We start from the raw sequence: 17,366 nt of genomic DNA, 5'->3' as shown, positions 1-17,366 counted from the left end.
GAGCCCTGGCCCTGGCCCTGCCCAACTCTTGCTACCCTGAAGCTATATACCATGCTCAATTCCCTTCTCTAATTTTGTTTAGGACGGAGCCTGGAATCGGGCCTGAAGGAAATATGGGCACTGGAGCCCCTCAGCCAAATCTCATGCCTTCCACCCCAGATTCGGGGATGTATTCTCCTAGCCGCTACCCCCCGCAGCAGCAGCAGCAACAGCAGCAACAGCAGCAGCAGCAACGGTGAGTAGATCCTGGTTCCTCTGTCTGTGTTTCTCAGGTTTTGTGATTCTCCACCTTGACGCTCTTTGTTTCCTGCAGACATGATTCCTATGGCAATCAATTCTCCACCCAAGGCACCCCTTCCAGCAGCCCCTTCCCCGGCCAGCAGACCACACTGTATCAGCAGCAGCAGCAGGTAAGAAAGGCAGTTGGGGGTCTGCTGGCACACCCTAGAAAGCAGGAAGCAACCAAAAGTAATGGGTAGCAGGCTGCAGCTCACTTTGGCCACTCGGTGGGTATTCCTCCACCCAGCCAGGCAGTTCTACATAGACAGTCACATGCCTTCCTTGTTTATCAAGTCTCTCTTCTAAAAGGGCTAGAAACAGAGTCTGTTTTGATTTTTGATGATTTATATATTTTTCTATTTGAAAGGAGAGCTTTAGAAGAGAAAATGGTCCTGTAGCGATAGTTTCTGTTGCACTCAGAAACAGCTTCAGAAGATAATTTACAAAAGGGTTTGCTTTCTCGGCATCTGTCCTGTGTCTCAGAGGGGCGAAGGGAAAATGAATTACTATCTAATGAGTGGAAGCCATCCGTGGTTCTTGTGAGTTTTGTGTGACTTGGTACACAGTATTAATCCCCCTTTGCGTTCTCTGTTTTAGAATTATAAGAGGCCAATGGATGGCACATACGGCCCTCCTGCCAAGCGGCATGAAGGGGAGATGTACAGTGTGCCGTACAGCGCTGGGCAAGGCCAACCTCAACAGCAGCAGTTGCCTGCAGCTCAGTCCCAGCCTGCCAGCCAGCCACAAGCTGCCCAGCCTTCCCCTCAGCAGGACGTGTACAACCAGTACAGCAATGCCTACCCTGCCTCCGCCACCGCTGCTACTGATCGCCGACCAGCAGGCGGCCCCCAGAACCAATTTCCATTCCAGTTTGGCCGAGACCGAGTCTCTGCACCTCCTGGTTCCAGTGCCCAGCAGAACATGCCCCCACAAATGATGGGTGGTCCCATACAGGCATCAGCTGAGGTTGCTCAGCAAGGCACCATGTGGCAGGGGCGAAATGACATGACCTACAATTATGCCAACAGGCAGAACACAGGCTCTGCCACCCAGGGCCCTGCGTATCATGGTGTGAACCGAACAGATGAAATGCTCCACACAGATCAGAGGGCCAACCATGAAGGCCCATGGCCTTCCCATGGCACACGCCAGCCTCCGTATGGTCCTTCAGCCCCTGTTCCCCCCATGACAAGACCCCCTCCATCTAACTACCAGCCCCCACCAAGCATGCCGAATCACATTCCTCAGGTATCCAGCCCCGCTCCCCTACCCCGGCCCATGGAGAACCGTACTTCTCCTAGCAAGTCTCCATTCCTGCACTCGGGGATGAAAATGCAAAAGGCGGGCCCACCAGTGCCTGCGTCGCACATAGCGCCTACTCCTGTGCAGCCGCCTATGATTCGGCGGGATATCACCTTCCCACCTGGCTCTGTAGAGGCCACCCAGCCTGTGTTGAAGCAGAGAAGGCGGCTCACAATGAAAGACATTGGTAAGGATACCTCCCTGATTGGGTGGCTCAATCTACCCCTTCCCATCTTTCACATGGTTCCCTCCATCCAATATTCTGGATGTGGTTAAATCTGGCACATTATTTACTAAAAGAAAGCCAAAGAATTTGAAGGATGGAAGAAATAAGCTGATTTCAGGTTTTTCTTCAAGGCTCTGTCTGCCATATGCTGGTGTCCTAGACAGCTTAGAAGCAATGAAGTCAGACTAGCCTGACTAATGGACCAGCCTTGGGGGTGCCTCTAGCCAGCAGGGGCTTGGTGGATGGACAACACAGAGGTTTATTTCAGGAACCCCGGAGGCATGGCGGGTAATGATGTCCCTCAAGTCCGGGCTCCTGGCAGAGAGCACGTGGGCGTTAGACACCATTAACATCCTACTGTATGATGACAACAGCATTATGACCTTCAACCTCAGCCAGGTGAGTACAGGTGTTTGGACAAGGTGAGGGGGTACTGTTGATGTAGATAACACTATGGCACAGCAGGAACAAAGCCATCCTTGACCCTTGTCACTGTGCTGGAGACCGTCTGTGCTTGCAGCGTGCAGGCCTTGACCCCTTGCGTGGGGGTGGCATTGGAAGCAGTGCTGGCAACTCAGTTGTTGCTGCTTTCAAGACAGGGTTTCTCTTTTAGAGCGCTGGTTGTCCTGTCAGGAGTTTTATTTGGGAGAAAGGGTTCCGGTGTTCTTTAGGGTCTGTTGTTTTGAGACAGGGTTACAGCGTTACCTGTATGGAGGCAGCCACAGAGTGTGCAGTGCTGCTTCTGCCCCCCTCTCTAAAGTGCCTTGTTCAGAGGGGGCTTTGCTTTCCTTTTATGAGAGAGGGTTCCCCCCTCCCCCCCCCACCCCTCGGTGCTGGGATTAAAGGCACTGTGCACAGCTGGGGAAACTTTGTTACTGGTAAGGATTCGGCAAGATGGCTCAGTGTACAAAGGCACTTGCCACCGGAGCCTGTGTTCAGTTCCATACATCGAAAGATAGAAGCATGACTTCAAAAATCATCTCCCTCCTCCCATAATGCGTCCTCTCATGCATTGATTAATTTTTTTTCAAGGCAGCATTTCTGTGTTTAGCCCTGGCTATCCTGGAAGTCCTGTGGAGCAGGCTGGCCTCAAACTTGAGATCTCCCTGCCTCCTAAGTGCTGAGACTAAAGGCATGTGCCTCCTAAGTGCTGAGACTAAAGGCATGTGCCTCCTAAGTGCTGAGACTAAAGGCATGTGCCCAGGCCAATGTGCTGCTTTCATTTCTTTTTTCTTTTTCTTATTTTCTTGAATTAAAAAGAACTTCAAGCCGGGCGTGGTGGCGCACACCTTTAATCCCAGCACTCGGGAGGCAGAGGCAGGCGGAATTCTGAGTTCGAGGCCAGCCAGGGCTACACAGAGAAACCCCGTCTCGAAAAAAAAAAAAAAAAAAAAAAAAAAAAAAAACTTCAAGACTGAAGCCTGGGGTTGTCATTTAGATGGTAAAGTGCTTCCCTAACATGGTCATGGCCCAGAGATGGGCTTATAGGACCATGTAAATGAGGTGTGGTGGTGCACACATAATCCCAGCACTTGAGAGGTGTAGGTAGGAGATGAGAAGTTCAAAGTCATCTTTGGTTGTATAGATAGTTTGGGACCAACGTGGGACACATGAGATCTTGTATGTTAAAAGAAATATATATTACTATTATTATGGTGATGGCAGACTTACAGAAGATAGACCCTTGGGGACATATTTCCACTGCCTATGTCACTATATATTTGAATCTTTGACTGTGCCGATTTGTTGATGGAGGGGCCGACTAAAGGATGCTTCATTGGGTTACTGTGCTCTTGCTTAATTACGGTTTTGTTTCACATCATTTTTATAGTAGAGTTGAGTAAATGGGCTCAGAGTCATCTTGGTTTTCTGAAACACTTTCACTGTATCCCTGACTGGCTTAGAACGTACTTTGTGTGGGTCCTAAACACAGAAATCCACCTGCCTCTACCTCCCAAGTGCTGGGTCAAGTGCATATACTAGCACGTCCAGGTCGTAGTCTTTTTCTTTTCTTTTTTCTTTTTTTTTTTTGGTTTTTGGTTTTTCTAGACAGGGTTTCTCTGTATATCCCTGGCTGTCCTGGAACTCACTTTGTACACCAGGCTGGCCTTGAACTCAGAAATCTGCCTGCCTCTGCCTCCCAAGTATTGGGATTAAAGGCGTGTGCCACCACCGCCCAGCGCAGGTCATAAGTCTTATATTTGCTCAGGTTCATATAACTTTCAGCATCTTTCTGATTATAAAGCCTGCCTTTATTTAGGTTGTGTCTTTGATAAAGGATATCACATTGTAGCTCAGGCTGGTCTGGAACTCACTATATATCCTGGGCTGGCCTTGAACTCAAAGCAGACAGACCTCTCTGGTCTCCCAAAACCTCTGATTCCGTTTTTTGATCCACCATAGCTGGTCAGAACATGACTATTTCCATTCTATGGTTCTTGTCCACCAGAAAGTAAGGGGTAGATCTTGCTCGCTTCCTGTATACCAGAACCAACTTTATAATGCTCAGGGATTTATCACCATTTCATACACCTAATTTCTGGGAAAAGCAATATTCAAACCAAGATCTTTACAACTCTAATAATGAGGTGGATGGATGGATTTCGGGCAAGTGTTAGTGTGACTAGAAACTAGTGGGGAGGGGGCTGGTTTGATGGCTCAGTGGGTAAGAGCACCCGACTGCTCTTCTGAAGGTCCAGAGTTCAAATCCCAGCAACCACATGGTGGCTCACAACCATCCGTAACGAGATCTGACTCCCTCTTCTGGAGTGTCTGAAGACAGCTACAGTGTACTTACATATAATAAATAAATAAATCTTAAAAAAAAAAAAAAAAGAAAAAGAAACTAGTGGGAAATAGATGAGCATCTGCTGACAGTGCAGTCCTTCTCTAGCTCGTGTTGGAAAGGGGTCATCCCAGCCTGCTTAAGAATTGGCCTCCATGTGGCCATGAGATAACAGAGGCCACTTTAGGTGAACACTGGCAGTGACCAGATGCCTAGTGAAAAACACAACACACATTCAGAAAGAAGTGTTCAAAGGGGTTGGGTGTAACTGACAGGGGAGGTATAGATTGTAGCTCACATTTCTGTCTTTCTGGAAGCAGGCTTATGTGACCATTGTTTGGGTCAAAGAAAACTTCTTGCCTTTTCTTTACGAAGGAAATGGTTAGAGAACAGTAAAGAGCGGTGTGCTGGGAAAGCCTTTAGCATGGGACAGCTCTGCCTCCTACGTGAAGGGAAGAAAGAACGGGGGAGGGAGGGAGACAGAGACAGAGAATATGAATTGGATAAGATCTTGGGAACTCCTATCAAGAATTCTTCCCTTCCTTTATTTCCTTTTTTTTCTCTCTTTCAGCTCCCAGGCTTGCTAGAGCTCCTTGTGGAATATTTCCGTAGATGCCTAATTGAAATCTTTGGCATTTTAAAGGAGTATGAGGTAGGGGACCCAGGACAGAGAACATTACTAGACCCTGGGAGATTCACCAAGGTGTCTAGTCCAGCCCACACTGAGGAAGAAGAGGAAGAAGAACACCTTGATCCTAAACTGGAGGAGGAAGAGGAAGAAGGGGTTGGAAATGATGAGGAGATGGCCTTTTTGGGCAAGGACAAGCCATCTTCAGAGAATAGTGAGGAGAAGTTAGTCAGTAAGTTTGACAAGCTTCCCGTAAAGATCGTTCAGAAGAATGACCCGTTTGTGGTGGACTGCTCTGATAAGCTTGGGCGCGTGCAGGAGTTTGACAGTGGCCTGCTACACTGGCGGATTGGTGGTGGGGATACCACTGAGCATATCCAGACCCACTTTGAGAGCAAGATAGAGCTGCTGCCTTCCCGGCCTTATGTGCCCTGCCCAACACCCCCTCGGAAGCACCTCACAATGGTAGAGGGCACACCAGGGACAACGGAGCAGGAGGGCCCCCCGCCCGATGGCCTTCCAGAAAAAAGGATCACAGCCACCATGGATGACATGTTGTCCACCCGGTCTAGCACATTGACTGATGAGGGGACAAAGAGTGCAGAGGCCACAAAGGAAAGCAGCAAGTTTCCATTTGGCATTAGCCCAGCACAGAGCCACCGGAACATCAAAATTTTAGAGGATGAACCCCATAGTAAGGATGAGACCCCACTGTGTACCCTTCTGGACTGGCAGGATTCCCTTGCTAAGCGCTGTGTCTGTGTCTCCAATACCATCCGGAGCCTGTCGTTTGTGCCAGGCAACGACTTTGAGATGTCCAAACACCCAGGGCTGCTGCTTATCCTGGGCAAGCTGATCCTGCTGCACCACAAGCACCCAGAGCGGAAGCAGGCACCACTGACTTATGAGAAGGAGGAGGAACAGGACCAAGGGGTGAGCTGTGACAAAGTGGAGTGGTGGTGGGACTGCTTGGAGATGCTCCGGGAAAACACGCTGGTCACCCTCGCCAACATCTCGGGGCAGTTGGACCTATCCCCGTATCCTGAGAGCATCTGCCTGCCTGTCCTGGATGGACTCCTACACTGGGCAGTTTGCCCTTCAGCTGAAGCCCAGGACCCCTTCTCAACCCTAGGCCCCAATGCCGTCCTCTCTCCCCAGAGATTGGTCTTGGAAACCCTCAGCAAACTCAGCATCCAGGACAACAATGTGGACCTGATCCTGGCCACTCCCCCTTTTAGCCGCCTGGAGAAGTTGTATAGTACCATGGTGCGCTTCCTCAGTGACCGAAAGAACCCAGTGTGCCGGGAGATGGCCGTGGTACTGCTGGCAAATCTGGCCCAGGGGGACAGCCTGGCAGCCCGGGCCATTGCAGTGCAGAAGGGCAGCATCGGCAACCTCCTGGGTTTCCTGGAGGACAGCCTTGCTGCCACACAGTTCCAGCAGAGCCAGGCAAGCCTCCTGCATATGCAGAATCCACCCTTTGAACCAACTAGTGTGGACATGATGCGGCGGGCTGCCCGAGCGCTGCTTGCCCTGGCCAAGGTGGATGAGAACCACTCAGAGTTCACTCTGTATGAGTCACGGCTGTTGGACATCTCCGTGTCACCACTGATGAACTCATTGGTTTCACAAGTCATTTGTGATGTACTGTTTTTGATTGGCCAGTCATGACAGCCGTGGGACACCTCCCCTCCCCGTGTGTGTGTGAGTGTGTGGAGAACTTAGAAACTGACTGTTGCCCTTTATTTATGCAAAACCACCTCAGAATCCAGTTTACCCTGTGCTGTCCAGCNTCTCCCTTGGGAAAGCCTCTCCTGTTCTCTTTCCTCCCCACCCTCACTCCCTCACACCTTTCTGTTCCCCATCCTCACCTGCTTCCCTCAGGACCCCACCCTATTTGAAAAGACAAAGCTCTGCCTACATAGAAGACTTTTTTATTTTAACCAAAGTTACTGTTGTTTACAGTGAGTTTGGGGAAAAAAAATGGCTTTCCCAGTCCTTGCATCAACGGGATGCCACATTTCATAACTGTTTTTAATGGTTAAAAAAAAAAAAAAAGGAAAAAAAATACAAAAACCCCTGAAGGACAAAGGTGACTGCTGAGCTGTGTGGTTTGTCGCTGTCCATTCACAATCTCGCAGGAGCCGAGAAGTTGGCAGTTGTGAGCAGACCCTGTTCACTGGAGAGGCCTGTGCAGTAGAGTGTAGATCCTTTCATGTACTGTACTGTACACCTGATACTGTAAACATACTGTAATAATAATGTCTCACATGGAAACGAGAGAAGACGCTGGGTCAGCAGCAAGCTGTAGTTTTTAAAAATGTTTTTAGTTAAATGTTGAGGAGAAAAAAAAATGGCTTTTCCCCCAAAGTATCCTGTGTGAACCTACAACGCCCTGACCTCTTTCTCTCCTCCNTGATTGTATGAATAGCCCTGAGATCACCTCTTAGACCTGGTTTTAACCTTTAGCTGCAGCGGCTGCGCTGCCACGTGTGTATATATATGATGTTGTACATTGCACATACCCTTGAATCCCCACAGTTTGGTCCCCTTCCCAGCTACCCCTTTATAGTATGGCGAGTTAACAAGTTGGTGACCTGCACAAAGCGAGACACAGCTATTTAATCTCTTGCCCGACATTGCCCCTCTTGGTGCGATGCTCTACAGGTCTCTGTAAAAAGCCCTTGCTGTCTCAGCAGCCAATCAACTTACAGTTTATTTTTTTCTGGGTTTTTGTTTTGTTTTGTTTCGTTTCTAATCGAGGTGTGAAAAAGTTCTAGGTTCAGTTGAAGTTCCTGATGAAGAAACACAATTGAGATTTTTTTCAGTGATAAAATCTGCATATTTGTATTTCAACAATGTAGCTAAAAACTTGATGTAAATTCCTCCTTTTTTTCCTTTTTTGGCTTAATGANTATCATTTATTCAGTATGAAATCTTTATACTATATGTTCCACGTGTTAAGAATAAATGTACATTAAATCTTGGTAAGACTTTGTGAAGCTTTTTTTATTTTCAAATCATTTAAAAGCTTTGCCTGTGGCTAGAAAGCTAGCTAGCTCTTCAGTTTTAGGAAGACTCATTTTTGGACCTGACCCCTCTGACAAGGGCACCTATGCTTGCATCCACATGGACGGGGGATACAGCAGAACACTCACACGCAAACAGTTCAAACTACATCTTCAACCAAGGCTGGAGAAATAGCTCACTGATGAACAGCTTTTCATAGGTCGCAGGCTTAGCTAGCCCTCACTCTGTGGCTTATAGCCATCTTGTCTTAACTCCAGCTCCAGGGATGATCCAGCACCCCCAGATGGAGCATGATCTGACTTCGGTGGCTCCATGTACACAAGACAGTGCACAAACATAAAACTAAACAAAATCTTTAGCCAGGCTAGTACTTAGATCCTGCCTCAATAAAATAATCTTTTAAAAGGAATAGAAGCTGGGCATTAGCAGCACACTCCTTTAATCCCAGCACTTAAGAAGCAGAGAGAGTTTGAGGCTAGCCTGGTCTACTTAGTTCCAGGACAGCTATATAGTGAGTCTCTCTGTCTCAGAAGTAATGAAAACTTGACCTTCTGTAGGGGATGAAGAATCCTGTTCTCTTGAACACCCCTAATGTGCTCTCCTGAGTAGTGGTTGACAAAGAGGAATAGCCTTTAACTAGAATCAGTTTCTGTCTATTGGATCTGCAATCTGGCATTCTCTTGACACCAGATCAGCATCACTGCTAGAAGCTTGAAAATTACAGCCGGGCGTGGTGGTGCACGCCTTTAATCCCAGCACTCGGGAGGCAGAGGCAGGCGGATTTCTGAGTTCGAGGCCAGCCTAGTCTACAAAGTGAGTTCCAGGACAGCCAGGGCTATACAGAGAAACCCTGTCTCGAAAAACCAAAAAAAAAAAAAAAAAAAAAAAAAAAAAAAAAAAAAAAAGAAAATTATATATTATATATATATATATATATAATTTTTTTCTTATATATACATTTTTTCCTTATATATGAAACTGGTCTGGAAGCCTATTTTTCTCAGTAAATGGCAAGTCCAACCTTTGGCCAGAAAAATTCCTTAACTCATTTGATAGTTGGTTTTGTGATTTTTGAGACAAGGTCTCACTGTAGTTCAGTTTGTTATAGAACTCACTTTTAAGAAACAGGCAGGCCTGAACCTCACAAGAGGTTAGTGAGATCTGCCTGCTTCTGCCTCCTGAGATTAAATGCATGCAGTTTCACACCAGACCCTTGACTCCTACATCCAGTTGTCACTCTTGAGGGAATCCTACTCAGAACAACCACTGCCACCAGAAGTTCATCACTGTCACATCTTTCTCAATTTCTTAAAATCGCCCTCCCATCCTGTGCTTTGCATGGGTACAAGCGTATACAACCACAGCAAGCCATTAAAAGTCAGAGCAAACTCCTACAATGCTTGGTGTGAATAATCTGACCTCCTGGGTATATTGACATACACCTTGAGTCACAGAACTCAGGCAGAGGCCAGCCTGTCTAGACTTACAGGTCAACTTTGTCTATATAGTCTCTTTAAAAAAAAGGGAGGGGGGGGGGATAAAATCCAAAGCCCTTATGTTGTCATGAGACTTCTTTGTCTTGTCATTGGTCTGGCTGGCTCCCACCCTCTTGCACTCTACTGTTTAAGGAGTTTCCACTTTGGGGTTGTTCTGTATATTCCCCTACCACAGCAGAATGCTCTCATCAGATAACTGCACACATAGCTTGCATTTTCATCTCACCTTTGTTTACATGTCAGCTCTGGTGGTGCTCAGCAGTAGAGCATGGTGCCTAACACGCCCAAGACGCCCAAGAGTTAGGGTTCTAAAAACAGGGAGCTAGCAAGATGGCTCAGCTTCTAAAAGTACTTCCTGCCCAACCTAATGACTTGAGTTCACACCCCAGTTCACCAAGACCCTTATGCTAGGAGAGAACCCTCTTCTACTTCGGAATGTTTCCCTCTGACCTCCACTTGTGCATGAATACACCCTGGGATACATGGTCGTATATTCCCAATCACATTTATTTTGAGACAAGGGCTCGTGGAGCTCAGGCCTCAAACTTGCTATGTAGCCTGGTATTCGCCACTCTATTTTAAATTGCAGTCTGAGGTGGTTTAAGGGTTAAGAATCCAAAAGGGAATATTGGATTTCCTCAAGTTACAGGCAGTTGTGAGCTGTCCAGCATAGATACTGAGAGCCAGTAAAGACCAGGTTCAGTTCCCAGTACCTCCATGGCTGCTTACTAATATTTCTAACTGCAGTCCCAGGGGGTCTTACGCTCTTCTCTGGCCTCCATGGGCACTAAACACAAATGCAGGCAAAAACATACACATTTTTTTTAACTCCCTTCTCTCCCTCCCATCTCGCTTTCCTTTCTATCCAGTTTCATACTTCCCTGCCATCTTCCACTGAAATATAAACAGAGCTTGTGAGGCTCGCTGTTCTATCCCTTTCTGACATACATCCTACCATACTGCATCTACTTAGTAATAACTAGCTGAGTGGCGTCATAGCAAAGAAGCAGTTGCTTTTTAGGTCAGTCTTGTAATATCCCTTTCTGTGCATCCCTCTCTATCATTCCTTCCTTTAGGAAAGTGGAGAAATTTAAAGTTCAGAATTTTTTTTTTTCGGGAATAATCAGAGATACTAACAAAAGGTGAGTGTAGATACCAAGTGAGACCAAAGACCGTTTTTTTTTGTTTGTTTGTTTGTTTGTTTGTCTATTTGTTTTGTTTTGTTTTTTATGTTACACACCTGTCAGCTGGACAAAATAGATGGCAAATAGTCCTACCACACCCTCTTGTCTCTGAGGTAAGTTGAAGGGCTCCCTTTCGTATGCAAAACAAGGCCCTCTGACCGAGGTCCAGGTTTTTCCCAGCAAGTGGCACACCACACTTACTCCATCCACAGATTGCCACTGGGAGGTTGGTTTCTATTGTCCTTGGCATGAGACAAAAGTGTCTCAAGAATTTTAGTCAAGTGCTCATCAGACTTGATGTAGCTGTTAACGGAGTCAGGGACGAGCATGGGGAATGAGTACTTACTGAACAAGAAATCTCTGACAACCAAGATGCTTTCTCATTTTAAAGGGGGTGAGGAAGGGGCTTTTCATAGCTTACTTAATAATTGCAGTAGCTTATTTTTGTTATGGAACTCTTAAGCTCCCGCTTCCCCAGTCTAGAAAGTGCATTTCTGGGCTGTGTGTGGAGCATTACCTAGGAGTTCTGTTTCCTGGGCTCCTTTCATCTGCTCTCTGGCAATTCTGGGGGCCGCCTAGCCCAGTCTCCAGTTTCTGACTGGAGCCACTGGCAGAGAGGACTGCTGACCAGCGAGCTGTGAGTAATTGGCTTTTGAGAAGTAAATAGAACCTGGCCAGTAGAGAACCCGGGGTGTGGCTAGTAGTTCTTTTTCCCAGGCTCCTCCCTACCCCCCCACCCCCACCCCCAAATGACCTTAACCTTCTTTTGGAGCTGGACAGCAGCCAAGTCCTGCCTAAACAATACTCTGAAGCTCATTGGCTCCTTTGCTTGGCAGCCGCTGCCACCCCCAAGGGGCTAAGGCCTTCCCACCATGTCTCCTAACTGTTCAAAGGCCAACGCTAAAGGGAGGGTTTTAGTAACAGGATCACAGATTTTGAAGCATCCACGTCTGGTACCTGCACCTGGAGACAGGCAAGATTCTCAGTACTCTGCAGAGGGTGAACATCTTCCAGTTACACGGCAGAGGTCACACATGGATCCTTTTGGTCAATGTCTGAGACCCGAATTGGTGTCATCCCTGATGTCAGAATGCCTACATATAAACAACACCCTTGGAAACTATCAGTAGATGATTTTTTTTTATGATGAGTAAAAAGAAGTGTCAAGTTCTGGAAAGGCATAGCTTCTGTTCATCACGAGCCTTTGCTGACTGTAGATGCTAAGGAACCCGACGGTGGCCAGGCAGTGGTGGCACACGTCTTCAATCCCAGCACCCAGGAAGCAGAGGCAGGCAGATCTCTGTGAGTTCCAGGCCAGCTTAAAGTACACACTACAACTCTTCTTTTTTTGTTGTTTTGGTTTTTTGGTTTTTCGAGACAGGGTTTCTCTGTGTAGCCCTGGCTGTCCTGGAACTCACTTTGTAGACCAGGCTGGCCTCGAACTCAGAAATCTGCCTGCCTCTGCCTCCCGAGTGCTGGGATTAAAGGCATGCGCCACCAAGCCCGGCAAGGCACTTCTCTTTAGCGAGCCTTAATTTCCTTGTCTGTAAAATATGGCATCAAGTTAAAAATCAAGTGAAACTGATTTATACAGCAGTCTAGGACAAATGGTCTGTCCCATACTCCCTATCCAGACTGGCAAGTGCTCTAACACTTAGGTGAAACATTGCCCTGGTCTTCCATTATACACAGGAGCTAATTTTCCAAGAGAGGAAAACAAGCACCCAAATGTCACGGGCAGGCAGGATGAAGCAGATAGTGACAACAGGCAAGGCACAGACAGACCAGGGTGGTGGACGCCGGTGGGTGGATAGAGTTTGTCCCTGAAGCCAAAGGGTAGCCTGCTGTGATAATGTTTCAGGCAAGAAGATCAGCAAATGCAGAGGCAGACAAATTTCAAGGACAAAAATGGTGTCATCGTCTTGAATGTTAGGTTTCTAGAACGCGCATTGCTTGCACAAATCAGCTTAGGGTTCTGTTGGTGAACCTTGCCTGATGGTGTAGGGTATTTCCTTCCTAATGCCAGGTGGAAGATGTACTCTTTCAGGAGCCCGGGGACATGGCTGGCTGGCTTCCTTGCCTTGCTGGTGGCTCAGCAGGCTCCATTTTTTAACCGTAGATTGAAGGCAAACTGCTTAGCACTGTCTCTCTCACCTCTCACAGCCTTGGAGCCCTACACACCCCTCCCATCCCATCCTGCCACCTTCCAGTCCAAAAAGCCAGAGTGTCAGGGCTTGAAGAGCACAAGATTCAGCTTCCTTGGCTTTTTTTTTTTTTTTTTTCTGTAGAAGAAGCCAGAAAATGAAACGGGAAACAGCAGAAGAGAAGGGGGTTGGGTGGCTGGGAAGGGAGGGAAGGAAGGAGAGATTGCAGCCAAGTGCGACTGAAGATCTAGTCAAAGTTCTACCTCCTAAGGAAGGGTGTTTCAGCAAACACTCTCACTTCTCACAAAAGGACCCCTGCCTTTTTTTTACAAGCAGATTCTGCAGGGATTCAATATTGGACAGACAGAACCTCGGGCTTGCATGCCATTTTCCTCTGTGAATTCACAAAGCAAGGATGGTTTCTTTAAGGTCAGAGTGCTGCGAAGACTATAAGAAAGTCAAGTCACAACCTCGGGCCCTAGTCACAAGTGTGCCTAGAGAGGCACTGACATTTCACTCACAGGACTGGCAACAAATGCTTTCCGTGCCAAAAAACAAAACAAAACAAAAAAACCTGGAAAAATGACTTTGTAAACTCCTGTTTTCTCTTTACCAGTCATTAAAATGTGCCTTATACATTATCCACCTTACACGCAAACATCCAAGGGGCAGTTGACATCCCAGGGCCTGAGCCGATAGGCAGACACAGCTTCTGGCCCCCGCCGAACTGGAACTGATGTAGGCTAGTTTTCTTTGCTGGGAGAGATAGAGACCCATCCCTTTGTTCCCACCCACATTTGTGGCTGTTGCAGAAGATAAACCCCTCCCTCAGCCAGGGCTGTGGCCAGAGGTTAACCTAGACCCAAGCTACGTTGAGAGGACAGATAACTGAAACCACACAAGGCTTTGGAATCCTGAGAAACGAGAAATCCACCAACGGAGAAGGATTTATTATCTGTTTCCTCTAAGGAGGGTGCAAAGTTGTTCTAACAGTTTCCGTTAGTTACAGGGGTACCAACTGGCCGCTCCTCCCCAACAGGCGGTTTTGTTGAATTCGCTTCCTTTTTTTTTTTTTTTTTTTTTTCTTTTTTTGGCGCCAGTTCCTGCGACAGAAACTGCTTGAGGGAGGAGTCCTCGGGGGTGTGTGTTCTCTGAGGTTTCCTTCCTCGTCCCATACAGAGGTGGGACTGAGGACTGACGCAGGGCAGAGGTCCTTCATTGCCAGGAGGGGAAAGGCAGGGGGATTCCCCTACTTTCTTCTCACCCAGGCGCAGGGTACCGCTGCTTGCCACAGAAACCCCAAGAAGGCTTTCTTTTGCCAATTCATATTATCTATCGTGTGCCAGGTCCTGTGCTGAGCTGGGGTGGCGGGACACGAGAGAACGCGTGGCTCTGGGGCAGCGCCCGGGTCCAGCCTCGGCTCACATCGGGAAGTCAGAGGCTGCTCACGGCAGGGGACTGGGGCGAGAGCCCCGACCCGGAGCGCAGCGCCGGCGCACAAACTGCTGGCGAGCCAAGAGCCAAGAGGCCTACTCCTCAGGTGTCACCACGCACCACGGGAAGGTGCGACGCACCACCGCCGCCTCGGCCCCCGCCCTAGCCGGGGTCAACATGGCCGCCGAGGAGGGGGGCGGGGCGCTCCGAGTCCGGGCAGGAGCGGGGCGGGGCCGCCGTCGGCCGAGCCGGCGCGCAGGCGCGGCACGGACGGTACCCGGATGGAGGCGCTGAGGTTGGAGCTCCGCGGGGGTGGTCTGGATGCGCGGGCGCGGAGGATCCGGCGCCAGCTCTGTAACTCTGGAGTCCTCCGGGGAGGGAAGCTGTCAAACGCAGGCCGAGAGAAATTAGACGGAGGCTTTAGAGAAGCGAGGAGCCCCGCCCCTCCGCCATAGCGGCCTCCGGCGCCGCCTCTTCCTTTGCAGCCTCCGGCCCTCGTCTGCTTCCGGCCCCGTTGCCTGGCCCGGCCCCGCGGTTCCCCCGGGACGAAGCCCTGGGCCGTGGCTCCCTTGGGGTGAGGGTCACTGTCCCGTCCTGGGTAGGAACTGTGTCCGAAAAGAGCAGGCTGGAACGGGCTCCCAGTACGGCAGGGCTTAGCAGAAGGAGGCGGCTCGCTCCACGTTGCCTCTGGGTCAGAACGCAGCACCCATGTGAGGGTGTTAACCTTACGCAGAAAATCCAGGACTCCAGTTCAACAGATCTTTCCCAGTTAGGGCCCATCACCATAAGCTTCCAGCAACAACATGTGCTACAGTTGGAGAAAGTTCTGGGCTAAGCCCTGGATGTCCTGGCTGGACAAGGAATGCATACCCTTTGTTTATGGCAAAAAGCTCTCCTGACTGTGGACATAGGTTTTAGAAAGCAGTGTGTGAGGAGCTTTAAGTGGTGGGCGTGTCACTTGGCTCCAGTGAGCCTCAGTTTTCACATCCATAAAATGGCGATGGTAATTACATAGTCTTACTGGTGTCTAATGAGATCTCTGGAGCCTATCTCACGGGTAAATTAAAGAAAAATGAAACTGGTTGGTCCTAAGCATCCGGCCAGTTAAGAGTCTGATTTGGCAAGGGGCTTCTTTCAAAGGGGTGTTGGCAAAATAGCTAGAGAGATAATTGACTGTCTTGATTTTTACTTTGTTTAACTTGAGTGTGGGTTGCATCTCCTGTGGCCACTGAAGCCAGAGTTTGAAAGAGGGAAGGACTAAGAATCAAGATGCAGAGGTGGATTCAGTACTTTTCCTCTCTCTGCCTCCTTTGTGCATGCGGATTGGAGGCCAGGGAAAAGAGAGGGAGGGAGAGAGAGAGAGAGAGAGATTGATTGAGTTAGAGTTGGGTGTGCATGTTCCTGTGATTTATTTGGGTTTAGTGAATCCAGTATTGGAGATATCGTGGGTAGTCAGAAAATGCTGTTTCCTGCGGCTTAACTTTAAACTGAATTGTCCTAAGTAAACCGACATGGAGTTGGGAGGTGAGGGGGCCTCCTTTTCTCCCGGGCTCCTGGTGATGAAGTAAGCAGCAGGTGCCCCCTCGTGCCCAGGATGGGGTACTGCCGCTGTTACCCTATCTTGTTCCCTTGGCGGAGAATTTTTTATTTTCTCCCATGCTTTCTGTGACTTTGTCATTTGCTTTTTTTTTTTAATTCTATTTTGTGTGCATATGTTTATGTATATATGTGTGGGGCTACAGGTGCGCCTTGGCACACCTAAGTGAGGACAGAGAACAACTTTGTGGGAGTGTCTTCTCATCTTCAGCCTGTGGGTCACTGTTGTGGCAAGTGCCTTTGCTGGCTGGGCCATCTTGCTTTTTAACCTGAAACATGATGGGAAAAATGCTTGGACCAGTGATCTTAGTTCTAGCGTCAGAAAACTGACGATTCTTTATCCTGTCCTTGCTACTTTGTGCACTTGGAGAACAGATGTCTGTTTACATGCTGGGTCCTGGGATATAATAGAGTTAGGAGACAAAACCCCTGTCCTCATAAGGAACAGATAGGAAGATAAAGATGGCAGGGCATGAGGCAGTGAGAATATAGGGCTGTCTGGTGGGATCAGAAAATTCCAGAAAACAAGTGAAGCCTAAAAGTTTAGAGGGTGTTAGCCACGTGAGAGAAGAAAGAAGGGGCTCTGGCTCTCCTTGCTTACACAGTAAGAGCCTTGACTGCTATTAAATTGTGTTTTTAAAGAAATGCCTTCGTGTGCATTCTGTGCTTCAGAATGGCACTGGGTTTTTTGTATGAGTTTGCCGCCACTCCCGCAGAGATGGGAAATGGCTGTTTACCCCTTCCCCAGTAGTAGACTCTGTCTTACCCGAGTTTGTTTTAGCAGTGGGAGCTGGCCGGAGTCCTGCTGAGCAGTGGTTTTTCTTTTCCTTCTCCACTTAATTTAACAGACCAGCTGAACACACATCAGAGAGTGAAGCTGGCATGTGTAGTAATTACGGGCTTCTAGGATGGTTCTGTGCCCCACTTTGGGGACTCTGGTTTGGGAATTCGCTTATTATTCTGGGCAAAAGGGAAAAGGGCACAGCCAAATAATAGCAGCCACAGCATTGACTTGTGGGGTACCTTTTAGTTCAGTCCATTTTACCATGATGACGAGTTGGTGAGATCGGAGGGCAAGAGAATAGTGTCCTGGTTTACACACACACAGGACTGAGTCTCAGAGGGACTAAGGGAGAACTTGCAAGTGACAAAATTGGGCCTTGAACCCGGGTCTTTGAGTCCTACATAAAAACATTTCAATGGGCTTTTAAAAGTTCTGTGAGCGCCGGGCGTGGTGGCGCACCCCTTTAATCCCAGCACTC

The 17,366-nt window shown here is 48.4% G+C and overlaps 2 protein-coding genes across 6 annotated transcripts in view; both read left to right on the top strand.

Annotated features, from left to right (window-relative positions):
* Arid1a (AT-rich interaction domain 1A) overlaps positions 1 to 7,278 on the top strand; it is a 75,212-nt gene extending 67,934 nt beyond the window's left edge. For both annotated transcript variants that reach the window (XM_021159226.2, XM_029476864.1), the window contains exons 16-20: positions 83 to 235; positions 314 to 410; positions 877 to 1,768; positions 2,076 to 2,206; positions 5,164 to 7,278. In XM_021159226.2, coding sequence (XP_021014885.1) covers positions 83 to 235; positions 314 to 410; positions 877 to 1,768; positions 2,076 to 2,206; positions 5,164 to 6,891 — 3,001 coding nt within the window. In that variant the 3' untranslated portion in view covers positions 6,892 to 7,278. The remainder of the gene's footprint in view (positions 1 to 82; positions 236 to 313; positions 411 to 876; positions 1,769 to 2,075; positions 2,207 to 5,163) is intronic.
* A 7,493-nt stretch (positions 7,279 to 14,771) lies between these two features.
* The window catches only part of Pigv (phosphatidylinositol glycan anchor biosynthesis class V), a 10,339-nt gene continuing 7,744 nt past the window's right edge, over positions 14,772 to 17,366 (top strand). Inside the window, exon 1 of one of the 4 annotated variants that reach the window (XM_021161515.2) lies at positions 14,772 to 14,803. The gene's annotated coding sequence lies outside the window, so the exon portion shown is untranslated. Of the gene's footprint in view, positions 15,083 to 17,366 lie in introns of all 4 variants that reach the window. The other 3 variants (XM_029476516.1, XM_021161514.1, XM_021161516.2) reach the window with 3 other exon arrangements.

Source organism: Mus caroli, chromosome 4 (genome assembly GCF_900094665.2).
Source record: "Mus caroli chromosome 4, CAROLI_EIJ_v1.1, whole genome shotgun sequence".
Taxonomy (NCBI): domain Eukaryota; kingdom Metazoa; phylum Chordata; class Mammalia; order Rodentia; family Muridae; genus Mus; species Mus caroli.
This window is presented reverse-complemented; position numbering and strand designations above follow the sequence as displayed.